This window comes from Talpa europaea (genome assembly GCF_964194135.1).
Source record: "Talpa europaea genome assembly, chromosome: 4".
NCBI lineage: Eukaryota > Metazoa > Chordata > Mammalia > Eulipotyphla > Talpidae > Talpa > Talpa europaea.
In genome coordinates this window covers 146,298,659-146,323,257 of record NC_140070.1, presented here as the reverse complement: position 1 = coordinate 146,323,257, position 24,599 = coordinate 146,298,659, and the positions used below count along the sequence as shown (strand labels likewise).

The 24,599-nt window shown below is 63.9% G+C and overlaps 2 protein-coding genes across 2 annotated transcripts; one reads left to right on the top strand and one right to left on the bottom strand.

Annotated features, from left to right (window-relative positions):
• Positions 1 to 3,379: 3,379 nt before the first annotated feature.
• RRP1 (ribosomal RNA processing 1) lies at positions 3,380 to 13,473 on the bottom strand. The gene is made up of 13 exons (XM_084232231.1): positions 13,181 to 13,473; positions 12,209 to 12,291; positions 10,554 to 10,611; positions 9,683 to 9,768; positions 9,542 to 9,603; positions 8,013 to 8,142; positions 7,860 to 7,924; positions 7,550 to 7,695; positions 6,205 to 6,287; positions 5,380 to 5,477; positions 5,181 to 5,200; positions 4,352 to 4,474; positions 3,380 to 3,665 (listed from the first exon to the last, which is right to left on the bottom strand). Exons 1-13 carry the CDS (start codon positions 13,311 to 13,313, stop codon positions 3,508 to 3,510), a joined length of 1,245 nt encoding a protein of 414 aa, XP_084088357.1. The 5' UTR covers positions 13,314 to 13,473; the 3' UTR covers positions 3,380 to 3,507.
• An 8,115-nt stretch (positions 13,474 to 21,588) lies between these two features.
• Positions 21,589 to 24,389, top strand: CSTB (cystatin B; the record flags this gene model as incomplete). The annotated part of the gene is made up of 3 exons (XM_084232528.1): positions 21,589 to 21,654; positions 23,777 to 23,878; positions 24,143 to 24,389. The coding sequence occupies 3 exons, from the start codon at positions 21,589 to 21,591 to the stop codon at positions 24,269 to 24,271; spliced, it is 297 nt and encodes a 98-aa protein (XP_084088654.1). The 3' UTR covers positions 24,272 to 24,389.
• Between the last annotated feature and the right edge of the window lie 210 nt (positions 24,390 to 24,599).

Genomic DNA, 24,599 nt, shown 5'->3' with positions numbered 1-24,599 from the left:
CGGCGGGGATCGCTCTCGGGGTCTCCTATGAAGCGAACGGACTGACCCGGGGACAGCGGCGGACCCTGGGCCACGACTGCCCAGGTCACTGGCCCCGCTGTGCCCGGCGTCGCGCTTCCCTCTCTCTGTGTGGCATTGTGGGTGGAGCTTATTCACCAGAAAAATAAAATGTAAGAAAATCGGGAAACACAGGAGACGTGAACATAAACGAAGTCGCGTGTCCACTGAACGGAGTGGGGTGTTCTGGGGTCCCCACTGGCACTGAACCCCAGTTCCCACCCGCAACCTGTGCGCGAGCGCTTGCCGCCGTCCCCCCTCCCTCTGCAGCCCACCCCCGGCCCTGGGGTGCTGTGGCGGGACCCTCGCGGAGCCCCGTATTATCTGTGCTCTGGAGGCATCCCTGGGCATGGCAGAATGTTCTGGGCTACCCGTCTCGCCGTGCCCTCGTGATGGCTCAGGGCCGGCGTCGGCCCGGCGCCCTTCCCGCAGCTCCCACCCGCCCTTCAGGGCCCCTCGCAGAGCAGTAGTTCCCCAGTAGTTCCCCGGCCGCCGCCCCCCACCCCTCGCCTTCGGGCCAGGCCGCTGCGGGGCCGTGGCTCCTGGCTGGCTTAGAGGCACACGATGCAGCTCCGCTCACCCCCCCTGCGGCGGGCTGGGGCCGGGAGTGGGGGTCTGCCCGCTGTGGGCGCCGGGGGCCTGACTCCTCAGGTGTCAGCGCGGCGGTCCCGACAGTCGGAGGAGCCCCTGCCGCCTGGGCGGGCGCCCCACCCCCGAGGTCGGCAGGAGGGACCGGGCCCGGCTCCCCGCACAGCCCGTCCACCACCTCCCGCCCTCCGCCCGCTTCAGCCGCGCCAGGGCCCCGCACAAGGGCGCTGCCGGACAGGGCGCGGGGCCGGCTCCGAACGCCCGCGCAGCCACACTGGCCAGAAATAGGCCGGGCGTGGGCGCCGAGGGGGAGACGCGGCGGGGACGTGAGTCACCGCCAGCACTTCTAGAAGCAGGTATTTTGGGTCCCTTCGGAGAGCGGTTTCCAAAGAGGCGACAGGGCCGGCGTGGGCTAGGGGAGGGGCCGAGGCGGGACGCAGGGAGGCCTCGGGCCGTGGGTGCCGCTCAGCGGGGGGGCCCCTGGGGGGGTCTCGTCGGCCCCTGCGGGCTGTCCACGTGACCTGGACGCAGGGCGGGAGCCCCAGGGGTCGGCAGCCCAGTCCTCCAGCCTCGGGGGTGACCCAGATGGCCGGAGCGACCGGGACTGGTCAGCACCTCTCTGGCTACCCTCCTCATTGCCAGGGGGAGCGGAAACAGGAAGCTGGAGGGTCCAGCAGACCAGCGAGGCCCTCTGAGCCGAGGTCCTGGGCCTGCGGGAGCCCCTGGTTGCTTGGGGGCTCGGTCAGAGTGAGCCCCGTGCCCGTTCACCAGCCTCCAGGCCAACGCAGCTCCCCGGAGCGCTCGCAGGCAGGCCCTCCTCTGAGCTCGGAGCGGGCAGCCTGCGTGCGGGACGCCCTGCGTGGGGGCAAGAGCTCCTGCGCCAGCGCCCTGCCCTCTAGGATGACCTGGACCTGGGGGCGGCGGGTGATAGCCCGTACCCCGGGGCACCCCCCTTCAGGGGCGTCACTGCACGGCTCAAGAAAGCTATTTGGGACGTCGTTTCTGGGCGGTGTCTGCCCCGGACTCGCCCACACCGACGTGCCTCGTGCGGGTTGGGGGCGCTGCGCTGCCGGCGCTCAGGGGCCACGGGACTCGGCACCAGGCGGGAACAGACTCCCCCACCCACCAGGGCGCTGCCAGTCACCTGTGACCTGCTGCCGGGGAGCCCCTGCTGGGCTCTGTCCCCAGCCCGGCCCCCACGGTGCCCGCTACCTCCCGCTACCCGCAGGCCCTGCCGCCACTTTCAGCAACATCCCCAGCTGGGGGTCGCTCAAGCCCTGCCCCTGCCCCTCGGGGACCCCTGCAGCCTCCCCGCCAGCCAGGCCCCCACACCAGCTGCACAACACCTGGAAAGCCGCAGACAACAGCACAAGCGAAATCGAGGGGCCCCCAGCAGCCCAGGTTTGTGAGCAGCCAGGAGCCCAGGCTGCAGGAGCCCCCCCAGGGGCCTGACCGGCTCCTCTCCTCCGCGTCTGCGGCAACTGCATCAAGCAAATCTCTGTGAGTTCGTGGCGTCCAGTGGGTTTCAGTGAGTTCTGCCATCACCCCGACACCGACGCCGCAGGGATTGGGTCCGGATGGAACCCCTGGTGGGGGCTGCCGCACACGCCCCTGCGCCCCAGCACTCGCTCCGCTCCCCCGAGGGCCAGTGGGGCTGCGTTGGGACTGGGGGGCAGCTCAGCCCAGCGCCATCATCCCAAAGCCCGTGTGTGCTGGGCACAGCCCGCAGCCGCACGCCCAGGCCAATGCCAAAGGCCACACGGTGGGGCCGGGGAAGACGGTGGCTGTGCCCTGCCCGGCGAGAGGAGGCTCCCTCCACCCCCCCCACCCCCCGGGGCTGCCCCGACGCTGCTCGCGGCACCAGGCCCGAGTCCCAGGGACTCATCTGCAGGGAACCAGAGCCGGGGGGCCCTCGCCCCGGCCCCCCAGCACAGACGGCTGCCCGGCCCGACGTGGCCTGGGAGCCCCCGCTTCCCCGAGCCAGCCCCGACCTCCACCGCGAGTCTGGACGGTGATGGTGGGCGGGCGGCCCCAGGCCCTGCCGGCCGTGCACGGTACAGGGCCCCGCCGGCTCTCTGCGGGGGCCAGGGCAGGTGCCACCGGGCCACAGTCAGCTTCACAGAGCTGCTCCGCTCCCCAGCCGGGCGCTCACGTCACGGCCTGAGGCAGTTGCATCCTCCCGGGGTCGCCTCTGCCCAGCGTCTGTGAGCGAGTGCTGGGAGGCTGGGGAGAGGGAGGCGCAGGCGGTGCAGTGGCCGAGGCCCTAGCCCCGGCCCCCCATACCTGGAGGGGTGTCCAGGGCCTCCAGAGCAGAGCGCTGGGGTGGGCCCCGAGGTCTGCTGGGAAGGAAGCCCCACATGGGCTCCCCTGTGCCCAGCCAGGCAGGGGTGAGCAGCGAGTCCTCCGAGGCAGCTGGGGGGGACAGCAGGGTTTGGGGCTGGGGGACCGTGCCAGGAGGGGCATGGACGCAAGGTCAGTCCACACCTACCGAGGGGCGAGTGGTGCCCGCTCCTCCCACAGCCCATCGCAGGGCCGAAGGTGCCCCCTTCAGGGCAGGGGGTGGGACTGCAGCGCCACCCTGGCAGGCCCCAGGCGGAGAGGACACAGGCGACACCGCTGAGGGGGAAGCCACGTCCCCAGGGATGGGCCAGAGGACCAGGTGGCCGCACTGTCGCCACCAGGACTCGCTTCCGGAGCTCGCAGCGCTTTATTTCACAGCCAGCGACCTGGGCCGCGCCTGCAGGGCTCCCGCGCCCCGGCCGTCCGGGACGCTGGCACTGAGCGTGGCCCGGCTCCCTCCAGTCCTGGCCCGGCACACGGAGTCCCAGCACACGGCCAATTCTGCGCCCGGCCGAGCCGCCATCACTCCCGGCCCACCGCGGCCCGCCGCCTCTGTGGCTCCTGCTTCCCCACCCCCTTCGCTGTGGTCTGGGCACGAGGTCGCCGCTGCCTCCTGAGAGCCCGTCTCACGCCACGGCCGCCGGGCTGCTCCTGGGGTGCGTCCTCTTCCCTGCCGTTCCCTGGAACAGCAAGGCCAGGCGGCCGCGTGAACGGGGCCAGAAGGCAGTGCCTGAGGTGTCAGCTCAGGGCAGCACACGCCACCGCCTGAGCCAAAGGCCCGGAGGCCTCAGGGCAGCCCCAGCCGGGATGCCCACGTTAGCGGAGACTGAAGTCCACGGCCTTCAGACAGGATGAGCCACGAGGCTGCAGACACAGGAAGGTCAGCCAGCGGGCTCGGGGCACGAGAAGCAGGCCGAGGCCCCGGGCACATGATGCTGGTCAGAGGGGCTGGTCAGAGCAGGGCCCTGAGCTGAAGCCCCTTGGTGCCCACAGCCATGGGCGGCTTCCAGGGAGCAGTATGGAGCCCCAGCCAGGTGTGACCTCACAGGGACAGAGGCGACCGGGCCCGACAGAGGAGCACGTCCCCAGGATGTGGGGGTGACACAGGCTGAGCTGGGCTGGAACCACCATGCCCTACATTGTGCCCCTTCCAGCCACAGGCGCCCTGGCCCCACCTGCTCCCAGCCCATGGGGTGACAGGAAAGGGTTGCCTGAGCATGGCCAGCACACCCCAGCCATGGGGAGGGCAGCCTGGGGAGGGTGGGGGGAGGGAGACCAGGTGAGAGCAGGCGGCGGTGAGGAAGGTGACCCGTGTCTGAAGGTGACGAGACAGGCCCTCCCGTGGCATGCGCCATCCCCAGGCTACCTGTCCTGCTGGGCAACTGGGGCTTGGATGACCGCTTCCTGGGCTTCTTGGCCTTCCTCTCCCGCCTCCCTTTCTGCAGCTTCCGGTAGACTTCCTCTGGGATGTCATCCTCGGGGAACAGGCCTAAGGGTGGAGGCTGCTGGTCAACAGGCGGAGGCAGCCGGATGCGTGGGTGCCCAGCCAGCACCTGCCCGTGATCCCCGGCACGAGGCCCTGTCCTGACTCTGCCCCCGCTGCCCTGGCACAAGCTGCCCCGCCGGCTCCTTGTCTGGACATGCCCAAGGCCTGGAGGGAGGCCTAGGGGGATTCCCTACCAGCGCTTGCCACAGGGAGCTCTGGCCAAGGCTGCACTGGGCCCAGTGAGTGAGGCCTTCGGGGCAGGCCTGATGGGGTGGGGAGGCCCCAGTGGGGCGTGAATGACAGCAAAGCCCCAACAGATGTGGGGAGGAGCTGTGCAGTGGTGCCCGCGGGGAGCCCCTCTACGGAAGCATTGGGGGAGCCTCTATGCTCAGCATCCGCCCCCATCCTGTGGTCCTGACAGCCTGGCTGTGGACAGAGGTGCCTGCCAGATGCCACCCGTGGCCCTGACAGGACTAACCAGAAACCAGGCTCCTAGGCCCCACCCCCACAGCGCCCCAAGAGCTTCAGAGCCGCTCGAGTCCTCGGGTCAGGGAACAGCCAAAGCGGAGAGTCCCCGCAGCTGCCTCCCCCAGAGACCACCACTGCTTTCTCCAGAGACGGCCCGATGGGGCTGATCACAGGGGGCAGGCCGCCCCCGAGGACGACGTGCCCGCCTTCCGGGTCCTTCTAGATCCGTGGCCGTGCTCACCTTCAGCCAGATGCTGCAACCTGAAAGGACAGGACAGTCACCCCAAGGCTGTGGACTGGGAGTAGGGTGGGGGTGGCAGCCACAAGAGATTCCTATGACAGCTCCCCAGGGAGCCTGCCTCGCCCCCTGAAGACGGGGACAGCCCTCAGCCCACTAGTGGCCGCTTGAGAGGAAAGTGGCGCCGCCCCAGGACACTCACTTCCGGATCACCTTGTAGAGCCGCTTGCGGTTCTGCGAGGGCGTGTGCGGCTGGCTGGCCTCTTGGAAGAGCCTGTTGGCGACGGCCTCGTAGTCAAACTGCGCCAGAGAGGGGAGGAGGCCGCGTCAGCAGAGATGCCTGGAGCGCGGCCCGTGCAGAGCTCGCTGGACCCTGACAGCTGCTGCGCTCGGCCACCAGGACACCTGCCACCCCCCTAAGGGCGGCGCTGCCCCCCGGAACTCGGGAGCCCAGGACACAAGGTCCGCAGCCACAGGATGTACGGCAAGTGGCAAAGGGCCCAGGAGAGAGAAAAGCGGAAGGGGGACCACCGCGCAGCTTCGGGGTGTTGGCAGGGGGGGCCAAGAAACAGGCTAAAAAAGTACGTGTGGACGCTGACGCCCCACCAGAGAAAAAGGGTCACCCAGAACAAGAGTGCCACGAAACTTTTCAGCCTCCTACGTGTCTCTCGGCGGCGGCGGTTAAGAGCAGCCCCTCAGTACAACCAGCGCCGGCTGCTCACAAGCCCCTGGGCCGACTTCCCGGAAGCCAGCAGGGGAGACCGGCTAACGAGGCTGACGTCGGCAAAACTCTGAGCCTTACACTCCCTCAGGCAGGGAGAAAACAAGACTAAGTTGGCAGCGCCCCGGAAATGCCTGCCACCTTGTTCCTCCCCAAGCAGTCGGCGTGTGAAGCTCCTCGGACCCCGCGTTTCCCGCCCGCTGGGCAGCCGCTCTGGACAGCGCGTCTGCCTGAGCTGGCCCGGCCCGGCCCAGCCCACGCACCCGAGTCTGAGGGCCACCACAGCGCCCTGGACCAGGCACCCACCTGCAGCATGCTGGGGGCCCCGTCCTCCTCGGCGTCTCCAGCCTGCTCCGAGTCCGTGTCCGAGTCCGCCCCGCGCACAGCGCCTGTGTGCCAGGATGCAGTCAGGAACGCGCGCCTGGGCAGGGCCCACATGAGAGCCTGGGTGACACTGAGGCCCTGCGCAGAGGGCGGGGACCCCACGGGCACCGAGGGAGGCGACGTCTCAGGACGCCGGGACCATGAGGGGTGGGTGCCGGTGGCGGAGAACCGGGCTGCCTGGGGGCTCCTGGTCCCCTGGAGGGGCTCAGGGACTTGGGGCAGGACAGGGAACAGGCGCTCGGCACAGCCAGATGAAATGCCAGGGGGCGGGTGTTGGCTAGAGGAAGCCCAGGCAGAGGCAAAAGCCTTGGAAACAGACGCCGACGACATTCCGCAGCGTACCGGGACCTCTCACGGGGTGCGTGATGTTGTCCCCAGCCGTCACCACAACACCCATCAACTCAGACAGACCGAGGACCGCAAACAAGCCCCTTAGAAAAGAGGCTGGGGTGGCCGGTCCATGGGCAGGAAGCAGGCGGGGAGGTACTCGGTGGCGAAGGGCACAGAGTTTCAACATGGGAAAAGGAAGGTTCTGGAAAGGAGGGAGTGGTGCTACACACCAAGTGCAGCTGGTGGCCTGTGCGGTGCACTCAGACACTGGTCCCAGGGCCACGTATATGTGCCACGAAAGCAGCGTGTAGGACAGGGATGGCGCATGCCACGGGAGGGCCTGTCTCGTCACCTTCAGACACGGGTCACCTTCCTCACCGCTGCCTGCTCTCACCTGGTCTCCCTCCCCCCTCCCTCCCCAGCGCCGGAAAGAGGCCCCAGTCAGGGTGAAGGCTGGAAACAGTCTGGACCAGACGCCACCGCGGCCAGAGAGCCCCAGGCCCTTCCTCACAGCCCCTCGGGAGACATTACCACGGCACTGTCTGTCTACTCTCATCCTCCTGAGCAAGGGGTGCACTGGGAGCCCAGCTGCAGGGCTCCCTGTCCTGGGGGCCGAGAGCCAGGAAGGACGGGCAGGGGGTGACATAACTTGTGACGGAGGCTGGATGGCGCCAGCACGGGGCCTGGGCAGGGCTGGGCTGCACCTCAACAGTGCTGGGTGGGGGTGTGGCTGATATGGGGTGGGTGGGTCCAGGAGTCGGCTGGGACCGAGGGGTGTGCAAGGCAAGGCATGCGCGTGCACACACACGCACACAGGCATGGCCTTGTGGCCACACGGCTGTCGTGCTGAGAACAGCCTATGGGGCCCGGGAGCCGAGACAGGAGGTGAAGGCGGGACCCCAGCCCAGGCCTCCACACACTGTCCTGTGACCCTCACCTTTTGGCGGCCTCCCATGAGGCTCACTGTGCTCGTCGCTGTCCTCCTGAGTGTCCAGCTCGGCCAGGAGGTCTTCGATGGCGAGCGGGGCCTGCTCCACGATGGTCTCAAAAATGCCCCGCGCGATGTTATGCAGGACCAGGGGCCTGGCAGGCAGAGGCTGTCAGGCCCACTCTCAGGGGTGACCCGACCATGTCCCTCTCCTCCACTGAGAGCCCCATTGGGCACCAGCAATGTCCACCAAGGGGGCACCATGCCCTGGAGTCCTGGGCCCGCCCTCCCCCAGCCATGGCCGGCGCCCCGCACTCACTCCTTGGTCTGGGCGGCGATCCTACAGAAGGGGGTGATGAACCTGAGGTTCTGGTCTGCGGTCAGCTGCAGGGAGGAGCAGGAGCAGCTGTAAACCTCACCCACGAGTCATAGCGAGGGAGGGACCCCACCACACCCCATCCGGGGATCCTACCTCAGCCGCGCCCACTTTGGTCAGCTCCTCTAGAAAGACCTCGATAAAGTGGCTCTTCACCCCATTGGGGGCCTGGCTGTCGGGGTGCAGAATCTCTGTGGTCAGCAGCTCCAGCAGCTGCTCCATCTCTCTGAGAAGAAAGCACAGTTCGGGAGTGGCAACGCCCACCCACCCCGCGGGCATCCGGGCAGGACACTGTCCCCACCGATCCATGTCCTCCCCCGCACGGAGCAGACTCTGATCGGGACACCCCGTCACAGACAACAGCTGCTGTCACCGACTGATGAGTTGCCACCTGAGCACATCCCAGGGGCGCCTGCTGCTGGCTCCCGGCCTGGAGGCCCAGCTTCTGAGGTCAAGAGCCCCAGAGCAGCCTCTCACAGCTGGGGTATGTGAAAGCAGGTGGGCGATTACAGACAGACCCCTGCTCCCCACATCAGAGCCGCGCCTTCCGCAACACCTCCGGGGGTCCGCAGGCCCAGCAAGGTGGGGCTCAGTGCTGGTTATGCCCAGGACAGGGGAGGGGCAGGAGACCAGCGTGAAGACAACGAACACTCCCTCGGGTCCCTTAGGACAGGAGCAGCCAGGAGCCCTGCTGCTGTCCTGTCACGCTGACGTGACGGCGGCGCCTCTTCAGAGGGACCTCGGCGCCGAGCCGCCGTGACAACAAGGCTGCGCGTGTGCGTGACCATCAGCCACAGAGCGTCACTAAAGCGGAACTGCCTCCTCGGGGTTTGCTCCCTCCCAGTCACCAGCCCCCCAGGGCGCGCCCGCACCGGCCTGCAGGGGTGGCAAGGTCCTCAGAGGACCGAAGGGTGAGCCCTGGCGCCTGCGCTCATGTCCAGCTGCCACGGCAGCTCTCGGCTCAGCGCGGGACTGGCTGGCGGCATGTCCGCCAACCTGGGCCCCGCGCCCCGGGGGCCTTGGGCCGAGGCTTCCTGCCCCGGCCGCCAAATGCCCCGCAGGGACCGCCCAGAGCAGCAGCGGCTGGAGACAAACACCTCCCTCTCCAGGATCGCTGGTCAGCGCGCAGCCGATCTGTTGCGGTCCGTCAGCTGCTTTCTAACTGTTTCTGAGCAGCGCCAGGCTCGTGAGACCAAACACGCCCCGCGCTCGGAGGAGGAAGACATGAGGAAACAAACCCTCACGCGACTCCCTGCTGAAAGCCACCGCTGGAGCCACACCTGGTCCCGGCACCCAGGTACCCCAAGGCTTGGCACCTGCTCTCTGGCCACAGAGCCTCAGGGCTGGCGGCGGGACGCCCTACCGCTGCTCCCAGGGTCCCAGAGGGGCTGGAGCCACCCCGAAGCGCTTGCGAGTCAGGTGGGAGCCGCGGTTTCGTAGACAGCGTGCCCGTCAGCAGCAGCTTCGAGAGCAGCCGTCTGGAGGGTTGCTTGGCCGAGTGCCGGGCGCTGAGCAGGCGCAGTTCAGACTCGGTCTAAGCTTTCTGGGCTGCAATGCCACCTCCCAGGGCCCTCAGGGGAGCAGAGCACACAGCGCCACATCCCGACACGCGTGCTGGCACCAACCTGTCTTCCCAGGCCCGCGTCCGCAGGGCCTCCAAGGACTCATGCAGGACCATCCTCATGAGCTGCGGGACAAAAGGCGCTGTCAGGGCATAGCCCAGGCCATGCGAGCTGTGCCCGCTCCCCTTGCCCCTGCCCCCTCACCAGGTAGAACTTGTCCAGGCGCAGCCTGTCGATGCCCAGCCACTCGCGGTTCATGGTCTGCCAGAAGGTCTGGAGGAACAGGTGCTCTGTGGGGGACAAGGGCCCAAGAGAATGGTGGAGGAGCGTGGACGCTGCTCTAGGAAGGGAGTGCAGGACTGGGACACCGGGACCTGGCTCGAGTCGCTGTGCCACAAGCGCGTGGCTTAGATTTGTGATGACTGGGAAACTGGGGGAGAGGAGCCAAGTGCAGCCGCATTCTCTAAAGAGGAAGGGGTGCCCTGACCTTGGGATGCCAAGGCCTCCCCAGCTCCCACTAGGGACTTCTCCCAACAGCAAAGGCAGCAGAGGGGTGAGGAATGGGCGGTTCATGCTCATGAACTCAGGTGCCCCTGGGTATAGCCTGGGACCTGACCTTTTGCTGAGCAGAGACCTCTGCAGGTTCCTAAGGGCAAAGGTGATGGCAGTGTCTGTAACTGATGGCAGCCCCTACCCATGACTACCCGCCCACTCACACACATCTGAACTAAGCACACCCAGAGCCAGGGGCATCTCTAGCGAGTCACCCTGAGGTCAGTGCCAGGGACGCTGCCCGGCCTGACACTGGGCGCGGAGTCTCTAAAGACGGCAAAGAGTTAGAACAGGCTGGAGGAAGTGTGCACCACCGGGCGAGACTCGGCCAAACCGGGGGGACACCAGACTAGCTTCCGCTTGAACTCTAACGCGCATGCTGTGAGCCAGCCAGACTCCTCGCCGAGCCTGGAGCCAGGGCATGCTGCACAGGAATCCCCGGGCCAGTGCCTGGCAGAGAGCAGTTCAAGTGGGGACCCGGGCTCCCTCCCACCAGCAGGCTCAGCCATGGCAGGGTACTCACGCGCCTCCACGGTCTGGAAAGCGTGGATGAGCTGGGAGATGGTCCTCCCCAGTTCCTCCTGCATGGGGAACAGTAAAACTCCTCAGACCCAAAGAAACATGGCCCTCGCTGTCCACTCACCCGGCTCAGACTCAGGGGGCCTTTCAGCTGGTGTGCATGATGTTCAAGACCCCACTGTGCCAGCCCACCATGCCGGGACCTGCAGAATCTCACAAAAAGGGGCAAAACTGAACCCCAGCAACAAAAGCCCAGGGTGAAGGGCAGTCAAGGGAGAGGCTGAGAGACCGGGACGCACAGCCACCTGAGCTGCCGGAGGAGGGTGTCAGCCAGACCGTTCGAGTCAGTCGAGAATTACCTGGTACGCTTGCCACAGAGAAAATTCCAGAGTCTCCCTGTGAGCAAGTCTAGCATAGGCACAAAACACAAACCTGGGTGCTCGTGAAGAGCAGACGACTTGCACTCTGAGAGGGGCTGACAGTCTAGTGACACCACAGGACACCATGCTGGTGGCGCCTCTCACTGCCCGTCATGCAGATGTCCAAGAACACACCCCAGGGACAAGCCTGATGTAGGCTGTGTACCGTGCATGACATGCTGTTTCCTGCTAGTTCACCCAGTGTGACAGTGGCGCCCTCCCATGGGGGACGCGACGGTAGAGTGTGTGCCACGGGGGAGGGGTCTGCAAAAGCACTCAGTGCCTGCTCCTCTCAGGCTTACTGTGAACCCGACATGGCGCTAAAAACATGAAGTCCATTAAAAAAAAAAAAAAAAAAAAAAGGGCCTCCCCGGTGGCGCAGTGGTTGAGAGCTGGGTTGCGAGGCTGCCCGCAGCCTCTGCAGTGCCAGTTCGATCTCCAGCCACTGGGTGAGGGTCCCACATGGCCTGCAGACCTCTCCTGCCGCCCGCTGCTCCCCTCAGCAGTGTCCTTCGGTCCTTCTGCCTGCTCTGCTCCCCGCTCTGGCTCTGGTGAATTCTCTCACCCTCCCGCGCTTCTGACTGCACCCAGTGCTTGTATTAAAAAAAAAAAAAAAGACCCACAAAAAAGGTCAGTGGGAGAAACCCTCGTCTCAGAAAACCCCGCTCTATCCCTGGGCTTCCCTAACGGGTTCCTCTGCTACCTGGCAGAGCATGGATGAGCCAGGGCCTCACCAAGTGTGACCCGGATGGCTTCCAGCTTCTCCAGGCACTCAACTCAGCAAATGCAAGGCCCGCTCTCGCTCTGACCAAAGCCCCTGGCCCTTCCGGTCATTTAAGAAACATAAACAGGGCCTCCTCGGTGGCGCAGTGGTTGAGAGCTGGGTTGCACAGCTGCCCGCAGCCTCTGCAGCGCCGGTTCGATCCCCAGCCACCAGGCAAGGGTCCCACATGGCACGCAGATCTCTCCTGCCGCCCACTGCTCCCCTCAGCAGAGTACTTTGGTCCTTCTGCCTGCTCTGCTCCCCGCTCTGGCTCTGGTAAATTCTCTCACCCTCCAGCACGTCTGACTGTACCCGGTTCTTGTATAAATAAATAAATAAATCTTTAAAAATAAATAAATAAAGAGGAAAACACAGGAGCCATAAACTTCACCCAGCCATCTCTGCAGCGTCAGAATGCAGGTCCACCACAGGCCCAGCTGTGCTCCACCGGGGTTGCTGCTACCTGCCCACACTCACCTGGAGAAGTGGCTGGTCCTGCATCCACATGCAGTAAAACAGTCCCTTCCAGACCTTCAGCAGCTCGTCATGGGTGAATCCACCTGCACCAGAACCAGCACCACTCAGACCCAAGGAGCCACCCTTCAGTGTAAGTGCAAAGTCAGAGGAATGTGTCCTCCTGAGGAGGCACCTCCACCCAAGGCAGCATCATGACTCAGCACCCACGGGCTCTGTGGCTACAGGGGCTCCCCAGGTGGCTGCTATCCATGAACTCGGTGACACTGACTGAACAGCTACTCGCCTCAGGCACAGCACTGTGTCTCCTGAGCCAGTGGGTGGCTACAAAGCTGAGCGTACCAACTACTCACCCAGTGTTACACGTAAAAGTCTGCAGTTTTCTGCCGACAGTTCATGTTTCAAAAGAAAAAATCTGGTGCCTGCTCCTGGGACAAGGCTTAGTATCAGAATCACACGGGGAGCTGCTTAGGCCACAGACTGCTGGCCTTACCCCATCTGCCCATTCAGGTCTGGGCTGGGCCCCAACAGTGTCCATTTCTAAGGAAGTGTCCAGGCGATGCTGAAGCTACTGAGAAGGGCCACGCTTGAGAACCACTGCTCTAGAGCGGTTCCCCATTTAAGGAACAGGGTGCATTTCTGGTCAAACGACACATCAAGAATTACACAAACAGCGACCCACAATGCCAAATAGCGCTCTGACGGGAAAGCAATGGGCAGAGGAACGTATGGTCTGACTGGGAGGGCAGGTTCCCAGAAAAAGGGAACTGAGCCGGGCAAAGGCATTAAGGTCTGAGGAGGGGTGTCCACGCGGGCACCAGGAGGGCCACGAGGGCACCGCCCCGGCCACGGGGCGCTGGGCTGTGGGAACCCGGCCACGCGCAGGCTCCACGCGGCGGCGAGCACCCCAGTCCAGGCCCGGGCCTGCCCGCCCCGCCCCGCCCCGCCCGGGCCCGTCCCCAGCCCCGCGCCTACCTGCGGCCTGCTGAGTCCTGGCGACGATGTACTTGCGGAGCCGCCTCACCGCCCGGTCCCGGGTCACCTGCTCGTTCCCCGCCAGGCGCTGCGCCAGCTGGACCTCGGGAGGGAGCCGCACGCGCGAAACCATGACCGCCGCCGCCGAGCCCCGGGCCTCAGGACCTCGCCGCTACTCCGGCGCGCGCCGCGTAACGTCACCGCCTGCGCCGCTCCGTCCCGGGCGCGCATGAGACGTCACCTCCAGCGCCGCTCCTTCCCGGGCGCGCATGAGACGTCACCGCCAGCGTCTCTCCGTCCGGGCGCGGGGCGTGACGTCACCGTCCGCGCGGGCGGATGACCCGGCCGCGCCTAGTGGCGACCGTCGGGGGGACCTTCGCTGCGGACACCTCTGATTCAGGAGGGTCGTGCGTACCCGCTCCCGGGGGTGAGGGGCGCGCTTCTTGGCCGGGAACGCCGGCAGCTCGGGTGAAGGGCGAGGAGGGAGGCCGCCGGCCGCGTGAGTCGCTGTGGACGGGGGTCGTCGGTCATCGGCGGGCGGGAGAGGCCCGGACACACCGCCGTCCGCGAGCCGGCCTCCCGCGGGCCTCTGCTCCGGGCTTCGGGCTCTGGAAAACGGTCACGAGCCAGACCGCCTCCCCAGGTTAATGGCAGGAACGAGGGTATAGGCGACTGAATATGGGGGGAGGGGTGCAATATGCAAATCTCCCTGAAGCCCAGTTCAGAGAGAAAGCTCCAGAAGTCGTTTGGGAGCAACTGGGAGAGCTTGCATGTGGGCCAGAGGTTAGACAAAAATGTTTATCTTCTTAGGTGTGACAGTGCTGTTTGTATAAATGGGGTCAACAGACTTTTCTGTAAGTGCCATATAGTGGCAGGATGGGTACAGAGCAGGTTCTCTGGTTGGAGCAGATGGGTAAAGGAGAGTGCTGGAGCCATCGGTGGCTTTTTCAGGCTTTTATTGCCATTTTACCGAGTACATGGCAGGCAGGGGTGCTGGGAGGCTGGCAGGCCTCCCAGCAAATCTTCACTCTACCTGGGCTCTCCAGCGTTCTTTCGGCTTGTTCTCTCATCTTGCTCTCTCTCTTCTGATGGTTCCATTGTGTTCCCTCGCTGGTTCTCATTCTGGTGGTACTCTTCCGTTCTTGTAAGCCAGTCCAGGTGTACGCACCTATGCATGCCTACTCCAGGTGTCCGCCATCAGGCATGCATTTAATCTAATGGCGGGAGGGCAGAAAAGCCAGACACTTTTTACTTACCCTACATGCCATATGTCAGGGCACCCTAAAAGCATCTCTAGGTTCACTGGTTTGCTAGGAGGACTCACAGCTACGACTCATTATAGCAAAAGGATACAGAGCAAGCAGTCCAAGAGAAAGTCCAGAGAAGGGAAACCAGGGAACGCAGGCCCAACTCCCAGCATCCTCTTGGTGGAGTCAAGCAGCGAGCACTGAATTGCCCAAGGAGGAGCATAGGCACCAGCTGTCTCGCGCCCAATCTCCAGATTTGCAGAGGAGAGTAGAGGCCATTGTGCACATGTTGTCGGCCCAGTGAGGCACTCCTCCCAGTGGGCTGGTGGGGCCATGCCATATCCACGTACCCAGTGTCTGCCAAGGCACATCTCGTAAACAGGATTTTCCCAGGGGATCGTGTTAATGGTCATACACAGCTGTGATGGTAAATATTTGCAGCTGTGGGCTACACAGCCCCTGCATCGGAGGGCACCTGTGGCTGCTATGTAGTGAGTGGGCGTGACTGTGGGCCAGGGACACTTTATTTTCAAAACATGGTGGGTGGAGTTTGGCCATGGACCGTGGTTCGCCAACACCTGATATAGAATGTCCTCGCTTTTTTTTTTTTTTTTAAGATTCATCCATTTTTATACAAGTACCAGGGTACCAACCAGATGAGCGGGAGGGTGAGAGGATCCACCGGAGACAGCAGGGAACAGAACAGGCAGACTGACGAAACACACTGCTGAGGGGAGCAGCGGGCGAGATGGGAGGTCTGCTGCACCATGTGGGACCCTCGCCAGCCGGCTGGGATTGAACCCGCTCTGCAGAGGCTGCAGACAGCTTCACAGTGTGGCACTCAACCGCCTGCGCCACCAGGGAGGCCCCAGAATGTCCTCACTTTTAAGCAATAACTGCCCCGTGTTTGATTGGGGGGAGTCTGATGTCAGAAATAAACAGTTGCTGAGCAACAGCACATAAGGAAGAAGTGCCACAGCTTTCGCAGGTGCTTACTGCCCTGTTGTCCCATGTGGCACCACTTTCATAATAAAAACTTGATTGTTTCAGAATCACAATTTGTCCTTTCATAAATGAGTTAAGTGCTGCATGTTTGTTTTCTTTTAAAGATGTATTTGTTTATGCATACAAGAACTGGGGCGCAGGCCAGAGGTGGGTTGAGAGGATTCCTAGAGACAGAGTGGGGAGCAGAACAGGCAGACTGACTGAAATCCACTGCTGAGGGGAGCAGCAGGAGACAGGAGAGGTCTGCTGTGCCGAATGGGTCACTTCCTGGCTGGGGATGGAACGCAGGCTAATCTCCGTGAGTCATAGTGTTGGTAGCGCTGAGACTTAACCCCTAGGCCACCAGGAGGCCCTTAAGTGCCATATTGATGCCAGGCTCCACTCCAAACGGCAGCAACGCTATGACTAGACCAGGTCCTGCTGCGCGGAGCTCACCTTCCCACGGTGCTGCTGAGCAGCGCGCCAAGCCCATTTCCCACAGAGGGGGTGGCTACGCACCTGTAAAGGGCAGGAACAGGCACCAGTGCAGGTTTTCTGGGATCCAGCAGACCCGGTAAAGGAGGAGTCAGTCCTCAGTGGTTTTGCAGGCCTTTTATTGGGATTCACCAGGCATATGGCAGGCTGGGGGGCCGGGAGGCTGGCAGTCCTCCCAGCCCCAGCAAGTCTTCACTCTATCTGGGCTCTCCGGCCTTCTCTGCTTCTCCCTTGGCTACTTCTTTCTCGGCTTCTCTTTTGGCTTCTGCTTCGGCATCATCTGGCGTCCCCGTGACGCCGCCCTTAAAAGCAGAGTCTTAGCCCAGGTGGACCCACTCCAGGTGCTGCCATCAGGCATGCATTCAGGATCACAGGGTTCCCTCATCTATCCTGATGGCGGGAGGGCAGAAAAGCCTGACATTTTTCCTTACCCTACAACACCCTTCAGTGCCTCAAGCAGCAAAGAGAGGACAAGTCTAAAGGAAAGATCATGAAGCGCTGCTGCTCTGACAGGAAGGCTCACCAGAGGAACTCAATGAGATGCGTCCACAGATGCTTCTTAAACACGCTTCATGGGCGCTGTGCACGCGAGCTGCCGATGCCGACTGCGAGCGCAGGGACTGCAGTGTGCCTGTTTTCATGCAGTTATCGCTTGCTAGGAACTTCAGTCCTAAGTATTGCAGGCAAGGTCAGTGGATACTGAAATTCTGAAGAACGATGACAAATGTGATATCTGCGCTCTCAAAGGCAATTATGGTCATAGTGAGGAAAATTGTCATTTCACTGAGCAGACGCCTGGCAGGCACCACTGTACTCGAGGGGGCAGTCCATGTCTCTGGCACTCAGGCACCTGGCCATCGCCCCCACCACCATCGCCGCGCACCGAGGCCACAGCGCCTCTTCCATGGCGTCTCCATTCAGAGCTTATCACCTCCACCTGGCTGTGAGGAAACCGCAGGCAAGCCCAAACAGGATTATTTCCGAAATAAGTGATCCAGATCCTGAGAGACAAAACTGCAGCATGGCTCCAGGTTGGCTCACTAGGCCACAGGACAAGGACGTGCTAGTGGGAGGGTCCAGATCGCCAAGGGGGTCTATTTTATTTTTTTTAAAGATTTATTTTTATTTGTTTGTACAAGCACTGGGCACAGTCAGAAGCGTGGGAGGGTGAGAGAATTCACCAGAGCCAGAGCGGGGAGCAGAGCAGGCAGAAGGACCGAAGGACACTGCTGAGGGGAGCAGCGGGCGGCAGGAGAGGTCTGCGCGCTGTGCGGGACCCTCCTCCCGTGGCCGGGGAGCAGCTGGGGATCGAACCGGCGCCGCAGAGGCTGAGGGCAGCTTCGCAACCCAGCGCTCAACCACTGCGCCACCGGAGAGGCCCTCCAAGGGGGTTTAGATGCGGGTAGAATGTGAGTCAGTCTGCACGTCTCGCCATGGGATTGCATCTGGGGCCATTTCCTGCCCTGGCACTGGTGCTGCACTCCTGCTTGTGGAAATGCGGGGGGGGGGGGGGGGCTTCCAGAAATCCTGTACTACTCTTGTAATCTCAGATTACTTTAGTATAAAAAGGTTGAAGGAGGCCACCCTGGTGGAACAAGGGGTTTAGCACCACACTATGAAGCAATCCACAGCCTCTGCAGCACGAATTCCATCCCTGGCCAATCAGGGAGCAACCCACATGGTGCAGCAGACCCCTCCTGACTGGCCCACTGCTCCCCTCTGCAGTGTATTTCAGTCAGTCTGCCTGTTCTGCTCCCCACTCTGTTTCTGGTGAGTCCTCTCACCCCCTGCATCTCTGGCCTGTGCTCCAGCTCTTGTATGCATAAATAAATCTTAAAAAAAAAAAAGTTTAAAAATTACAATAGCAAAAAGGAAATTCTCCGGGAATTTGGGGAGTAGATGTGTTTTCCGCCTTCTAGCTATAGTACCCCATAACATCACACCCACCAGGGCGCTGGCATTTGTTCTGTGCCACGGCATAGCTAGGATGAAGAACACTGAGGACAGCTGGGGACAGCACCCTGGGCACAAGTCAGCAATAGAGGGTCACCTCCTGCCACAAGAAATAAAGACCCGCTCTCCCGTTTCCATTTGATGCTGAGGGACTCCACTTCCCGAAGATGTCCTGCTTGTGCCTTCCAGAAAGTGTGGAGAAATCCGTGTTCACACTGGACGCCCCAGGTCCAGGCCAGGATGGCTTCCCAGCCGGCTACCTGCAGTTCGTGGCCTGGCCTGTCCAGAAGGGCCCTGCCTCGCGCTCTGCTCTGCCACCTTCACCTTCTTCATCCTTTTCCACGTCAGATCCTGTCCGCAGTGTGACAGCCTGCCCCAGCTCTGGCGCTTCTCATTGCTCAGCCACTGCGAAGTTGCCCCCCAGAATACAGATCTCCACTGGCCACGCTGTTCAACGTCCTTGAGTTGGCCCCCAGGACAAGACAGATGGTCTTTACCCTGCTCCAGTAAGATGAAAAGCCATGGCATCAGGAATGAGAGGGAAATACCAGCATCTTCCAGGCACGTCGCAGTGACTGGGTGAGCTGTGTCGGCACACTGGCTGACAACCGGGAGGAAGCTGCCAGCTGGTCCTGGAGCTCAGATACGACCCAGGGCGTTTCACACGTAAACTCATTTAGTGATTTAAAAAGACTCCTGATAGGGGCCTCCCCGGGGGCGCAGCGGTTGAGCGCTGGGTTGCGAAGCTGCCCGCAGCCTCTGCGGCGCCGGTTTGATCTCCGGCTGCTCCCCGGCCACCGGAGGAGGGTCCCACATGGCGCGCAGACCTCTCCTGCCGCCCGCTGCTCCCCTCAGCAGTGTCCTTCGGTCCTTCTGCCTGCTCTGCTCCCCGCTCTGGCTCTGGTGAATTCTCTCACCCTCCCGCGCTTCTGACTGTACCCAGTGCTTGTATAAATAAATATTAAAAATAAATAAGACAACAATAACAAAAAAATAAAAATAAAATAAAAAGACTCCTGAGGTTGCTGTGCATCCCCAGAGCGCAGGGAGGCCCAGTAGCTAGCTCTGCGCCACACAGCAGGCCCTGGGGTGTGGTCTCCAGGACCTCTTCCGGGTGGTTTGAGAGCATGTCTGGACCCAGACCAGAATAAAGCAGCTGTGACCGCATATAGCAGCGAGAGAGGAGGGGTGTGGAGCCAGGCGGTGGCCGGCCAGGCGAGATAACTCTGACCCACGACCTCTGCCGCCACCATCCAGAAGCTGAAGCCAGTCTGTGGCCATCAGCCCAAAGGGCTGGACTGGCCAGGACCACCAGCTTCCCCGAACCTGCCCCTGCCTCTTCTGACTCACATGCCAGAAAACGCCAAATACACCCCTGGACCAATCACTCAGGACTCCCTGCTTGGGGTGCGTCTGCTCACAGCCTGTCGGGGCCCCGAGCCTGCCTTCTCTTGCTCTCCGCTGCCTCTTCCCGCCTGCCTGGGCCTCTGCCAAACCCAAGTGAGGGTCACAGCAGCTCTGAATAAATGGCCTTTGCTTGTTCTCATCGGGGGCCTTGATTAGCCCTTCTGTTTGCAAATCGTGGGTGCCTGTGTGGCCAGCCCTGACCCAGGGATAGGACCCTGGCCTTAGAAGCCACTGACTGCGTTCCTCTGGCCTTGCTGGCAGGGCCTGGTGCTTGGCGAGGTATTTCTGTTCCCAGGATGCTGGTACCATCAGCGCCTCGCGAAGCCCCCCGCCATGCTCCGAACTCAGAAGCGAGCTGCTTCTCCAGAGGAATCATCAGCCCACACTCCACTACCCGCGCCGGGCGCACCTGCCTTCTCTGCTTACTGCCCGCGCGCTAATAAAATGCTTCCTTTGTGGAAACCGCCTCTCGGCTCTGAGACTGGTTTTCTGAGCCACCGGCCTCTTTGGCTGGTGGTGCCTGCACACCCAGGTCCAGGGAGAAGGGCTGACCATAGGCAGGACATGGGGTGGGGGGGAGTGCAGCAAGCTGCAGGCCCAGAAAAGGCCCCGAACCCCCTGCCTTCCCTCCCAGAGCTTTTGTTCGGTCCGTTGCTTCATACACGGAAGACGTCTCCATATTCACGAGGTCAGATGAGTCTGTCAACTACTCATTCAATTATGAAAGCTCCCAGGAGTCTCCTCCCTGTCCCCAGGGCTCAGCCACACCTCACCTCCCACCCTTTCCTGAAGTTACAGGCCGGGCCCTGCCTGGGCAGGTAGGCTCACGCCCGGCACACCTGCTCACAGGTGACACCCCTGGGCCCAGCAGGAGGAAAAGCTGGACCTTGCGGTCTGGGTGGGGGCTGCTGGATTTTTCTGAAAGGCCCTCCTGTTCGGACAGCTCCCCACATAGGCACCCCCCACCCTGCCCCACAAAAGGAAAGGGACCGCCCCTCCCCAGGTAGTTGGATCTAACCCTACCCAAAAGTCCCAATCCAGCGCCCTTTGCCGACCCTGCCTTGTGTCCCGAGGTCACAGGCCCTGACGTCCAGAGCGCTGGCACACGAGCCTGCACAAGTGGGGTGCGGAGCCTGGTGCTTGCAGGTGAGGGGTGCCAAGCCTCAGGAAGCATTTGGGAGTGAGGCCTGAACCCCCGCCCCCGCGCCCCGCCCCCCATACGCTCCTCTGTCCTGCCTGGCACTCAGGTCCCGCTCCCCCCTCTTCTCTGGACCTCACTCATCTCGGTGAGGAAGGGCGGGCTGGGGGCCAGGGACTGGGGCGGGCTGGGGGCCGGGGCCGGGGAGGGCTGGGGGCCCGGCTGGGGCGGGCTGGGGCGGGGGCCAGGGACGGGGCGGGCTGGGGGCCGGGCCGGGGCGGGCTGCGGGGGGGGGGGGAGCGGCCAGGGACTGGGGCGGGCTGGGGGCCAGGGACGGGACGGGCTGGGGGCCGGGACTGGGGCGGGCTGGGGGCCAGGGACGGGACGGGCTGGGGGCCGGGACTGGGGCGGGCTGGGGGCCAGGGCCGGGGCGGGCTGGGGGCCAGGGACGGGACGGGCTCGGGGCCGGGACTGAGGCGGGCTGGGGGCCGGGACTGGGGCGGGCTGGGGGCCAGGGACGGGGCGGGCTGGGGGCCAGGGACGGGGCGGGCTGGGGGCCAGGGACGGGGCGGGCTGGGGGCCAGGGACGGGACGGGCTGGGGGCCGGGACTGGGGCGGGCTGGTGGCCAGGGACGGGGCGGGCTGGGGGCCAGGGACGGGACGGGCTGGGGGCCGGGCCGGGGCGGGCTGGGGGGGGCGGCCAGGGACTGGGGCGGGCTGGGGGCCGGGACTGGGGCGGGCTGGTGGCCAGGGACGGGGCGGGCTGGGGGCCAGGGACGGGGCGGGCTGGGGGCCGGGGCGGGCTGGGGGCCAGGGACGGGACGGGCTGGGGGCCGGGCCGGGGCGGGCTGCGGGGGCGGCCAGGGACGGGACGGGCTGGGGGCCGGGCCGGGGCGGGCTGCGGGGGCGGCCAGGGACTGGGGCGGGCTGGGGGCCGGGACTGGGGCGGGCTGGGGGCCGGGCCGGGGCGGGCGCGCAGGCCCGGGGGGGCGGGGCGGGGGGGGGGGGCCGGCCTGGGCCCCTCGGCGCGGGGACCGGCTCGGGCACCCGAGGGCGCCGCGCGCCGCCCGCCCGCCACGTGACCGCCGCGCCACGTGACCGCCGCGCCTGCTTAGGCCGGGGAGGCTGCGCCCCGCGCCCAGCCCCGCCCGCCGCCCCCGCCGCGAGCGCGCCCCGCCGGCAGGATGATGTGCGGCGCGCCCACCGCCGCGCGGCCCGCCACGGCCGAGACCCAGGCCATCGCCGACCAGGTAGGGGGGCCGGGGCCGCCCCTGGCCCGGAGGCCGCCGCCCACTCGCGAATGGCGGGAGGGGCGCCGGCCGGGGCCCCGGGGCAGAGGCCCGTGTTCGGGGTCGCGGGCGGGGAGAGGGCGCGCCCCGCGCTCTTCTAGGCTGGAGACGTTTGAACCGGCTCCGAATTAATTAGAGCTGCCGGGGCCGAGGAAACGGCGCGGCAGGAGGGGCGCCCGGCCCCCCCCAGCCCCGCCCCGCAGCCCTGGGCCCGAAGGCGCCGGCGGGGCCCCCGCGCGCCCTCCCAGGCCCGCCCCGCCCCGCGCGCCGCCGGGGATGAGTCAGCCCCACGAGCCCTCTGGAAAGGGGGTTTGCTCCCCAAGCCCTGCGCGTGACCTGGGCGCACGCCAGCGCGGGGACACCCGGCTTCCCAAGGCCCCAAATGTGGTGTCACGCTGAACGTGGGGTGGGGGTGGGGGTGGGTGGTCCCATCACTGCGGGAGAGAACTTGGGGGGGACACCGGGTGGCCCAGCCGGTGTCTCCAGGGATGGGTGGAGGCCGCAGACCCCCGGAGAAGGCGAGGTCAGGCGCTGATCCTACCTGCCGGTCGGCCGCATTCAGGCTCCCAGCCCTGCGGCCCGGCTCCCTCTGAGTCCCCAGCCAGGCCCCTCCCCGAAGCTTGGCCAGGGCCCTCGGGCTGATCACATGTGGCCAGAGATCAGATGTGGCCAGAGCATGTCTTTCACTAAACCCAGGAAGAGACAAACCCACTCACTCCTTCCTGCAAAGCTGCTCAGCTCCTTAAAGGAAAAGACCAGAAACCAAGACAGGCCCTTTCCTGTCGGCCCCTGAGAGCAGGAGCAGGGCCTGGGGACCCAGACCCCACAAAGTACCCCTCCCTGCCGGGCACTCAGCTGACTCAGCTGTTGTCCCCACCTGCGAGGGGGACCTAGGGAGGCCGCTCCAGGGCTCGCTTCATGACAGAAACGTAGACTTAAGATTAGATTTAGGGCCTCCCTGGTGGCAAGGGGTTAAGAGGCAACCTATGAGGCTGTCTGCAGCCTCTGCAGCCTCTGCATGAGTTGGATCCCTGTCCAGGGAGCAACCCACAGGGGCTGCAGACCTCTCCTACTCGCCTGCTGCTCCCCTCAGCAGTGTACTTCGGTCAGTCTGCCTGTTCTGCTCCCCACTATGTCTCTGGTGAATCCTCTCACCCCCCCACACCTCTGGCCTGTACCCCAGATCTTGTATATATACATAAATAAAAATAAATCTTTTTTAAAAAAGATTAGATTTTGTTTCAAGTGGAAGATTTTAATTGGAGAATATTTGCATTTTTTTAGATTTATTTATTTATACAAGCACTGGGTATGGGTACAGTCAGAAGTGCAGGGAGTGGGGGGTGAGAGAATTCACCAGAGCCATAGTGGGGAGCAGAACAGGCAGACTGACGAAGGACACTGCTGAGGGGAGCAGCGGGCGGCAGGAGAGGTCTGCGCGCCATGTGGGACCCTCACCGGTGGCCGGGGATCGAACCGGCACCGCAGAGGCTGTGGGCAGCTTCGCAACCCAGCGTTCAACTGTTGCGCCACCAGGGGAGACCCAAAAGAATAGTTTAAAAACAACATAAGGTCTTTCACGTGAACTGTTCCCACATTCATTGAAAAGAAAAATAGGATAAAGATATACACAAGGCCTCCCTGGTGGCGCAGGGGTTAAGTCTCACTTAACCACTATCGCACTGTCACCGCTGTGGCCTGACATCCCCAGGCAGGGAGGCAACCCCCGGGGCGCGGCAGACCTCTCCTGTCTCCCCTCTGCTCCCCTCAGCAGTGTATCTCAGTGTATCTGCCTGTTCTGCTCCCCGCTCTGTCTCTGGGGAGTCCTCTCACCAGAGGTGCAGGAACCTCTGGCCTGCACCCCAGCTCTTCTACATGCAAATGAAGTGAATAAAGATGTCCACAGTGTTGTAAGGACGAAAGTGTAAAAGTGCCTGTGTCTGGGAGAGAAGGGCCAGCAGGACGCTGGGAGCCACTGATGTGCCACAGAAGGAAAAGGGCGTCTGCTCTTTGTCCATCACCTACAACCGCTGGTGAGGACACTCAGTGGGAGGCCTGCAAGTTGCGGTTGGTCCCCCCACAGGTGAAGGCCCAGCTGGAAGAGAAGGAGAACAAGACGTTCCCCATGTTCAAGGCCGTGGAGTTCAAGAGCCAGCTGGTCGCCGGGAGGAACTTCTTCATCAAGGTGGGCGGGCCTGGGCAGGTGGTGTGGGCTCAGGGGTGCGGCGGGCCAGGCAGCCCCGCTTCCGGGATGGGTGGCCTGAGATGCGCACCTGCATGGGCAGGTGCGCGTGTGGGCAAGCCTGGCCGCCTGGGCGGGAGGCCAGGCCTCTGGGGCACTGAGCGCTCTGCGGGTGTTGGGTGAGATGCTGGCAGAGCGGGGCCATCGGCCAGTCCAGCAGGGAACTCGGTCCACCCACAGCTGCCCTCACACATGGTCTCCTTCCAGGTCCAAGTGGGCGAGGAAGACTTCATGCACCTTCGGGTCTTTCAGAGCCTCCCCCACGAAAACAAGCCCCTGTCCCTGTCCAGCTACCAGACCCGCAAGACCCGGCAGGATGAGCTGTCCTACTTCTAGCCCCGGGCTGAGGCCGCGCCCCCCGCCACGTTCCCATGCTCTGCCCGCTGCAAGGCCGTCCTGGTCACAGTTCCTTTTGGGCTTCCCTCCCCCTCAGTGAGCTCCAGAATACAGTAGTTTCTTAACTCTTTACAAACTTGTTTTGGATTCTTTTGTCACCTGCAAACACGAAGCTCAGAGGCAGGAGTGGCCCCTGAAGTCCCTCAGCCACCACAGCTGTGCCCCCAGGGCCGCCCCAAGAGCCCTCCTCCCTGAGGAGCCTGTTCTGTCCGCACTGCGGGTGGGTGGGCTCCTGGGAGACCAGCCCGCAGGCGCCAGGATGCTGCTG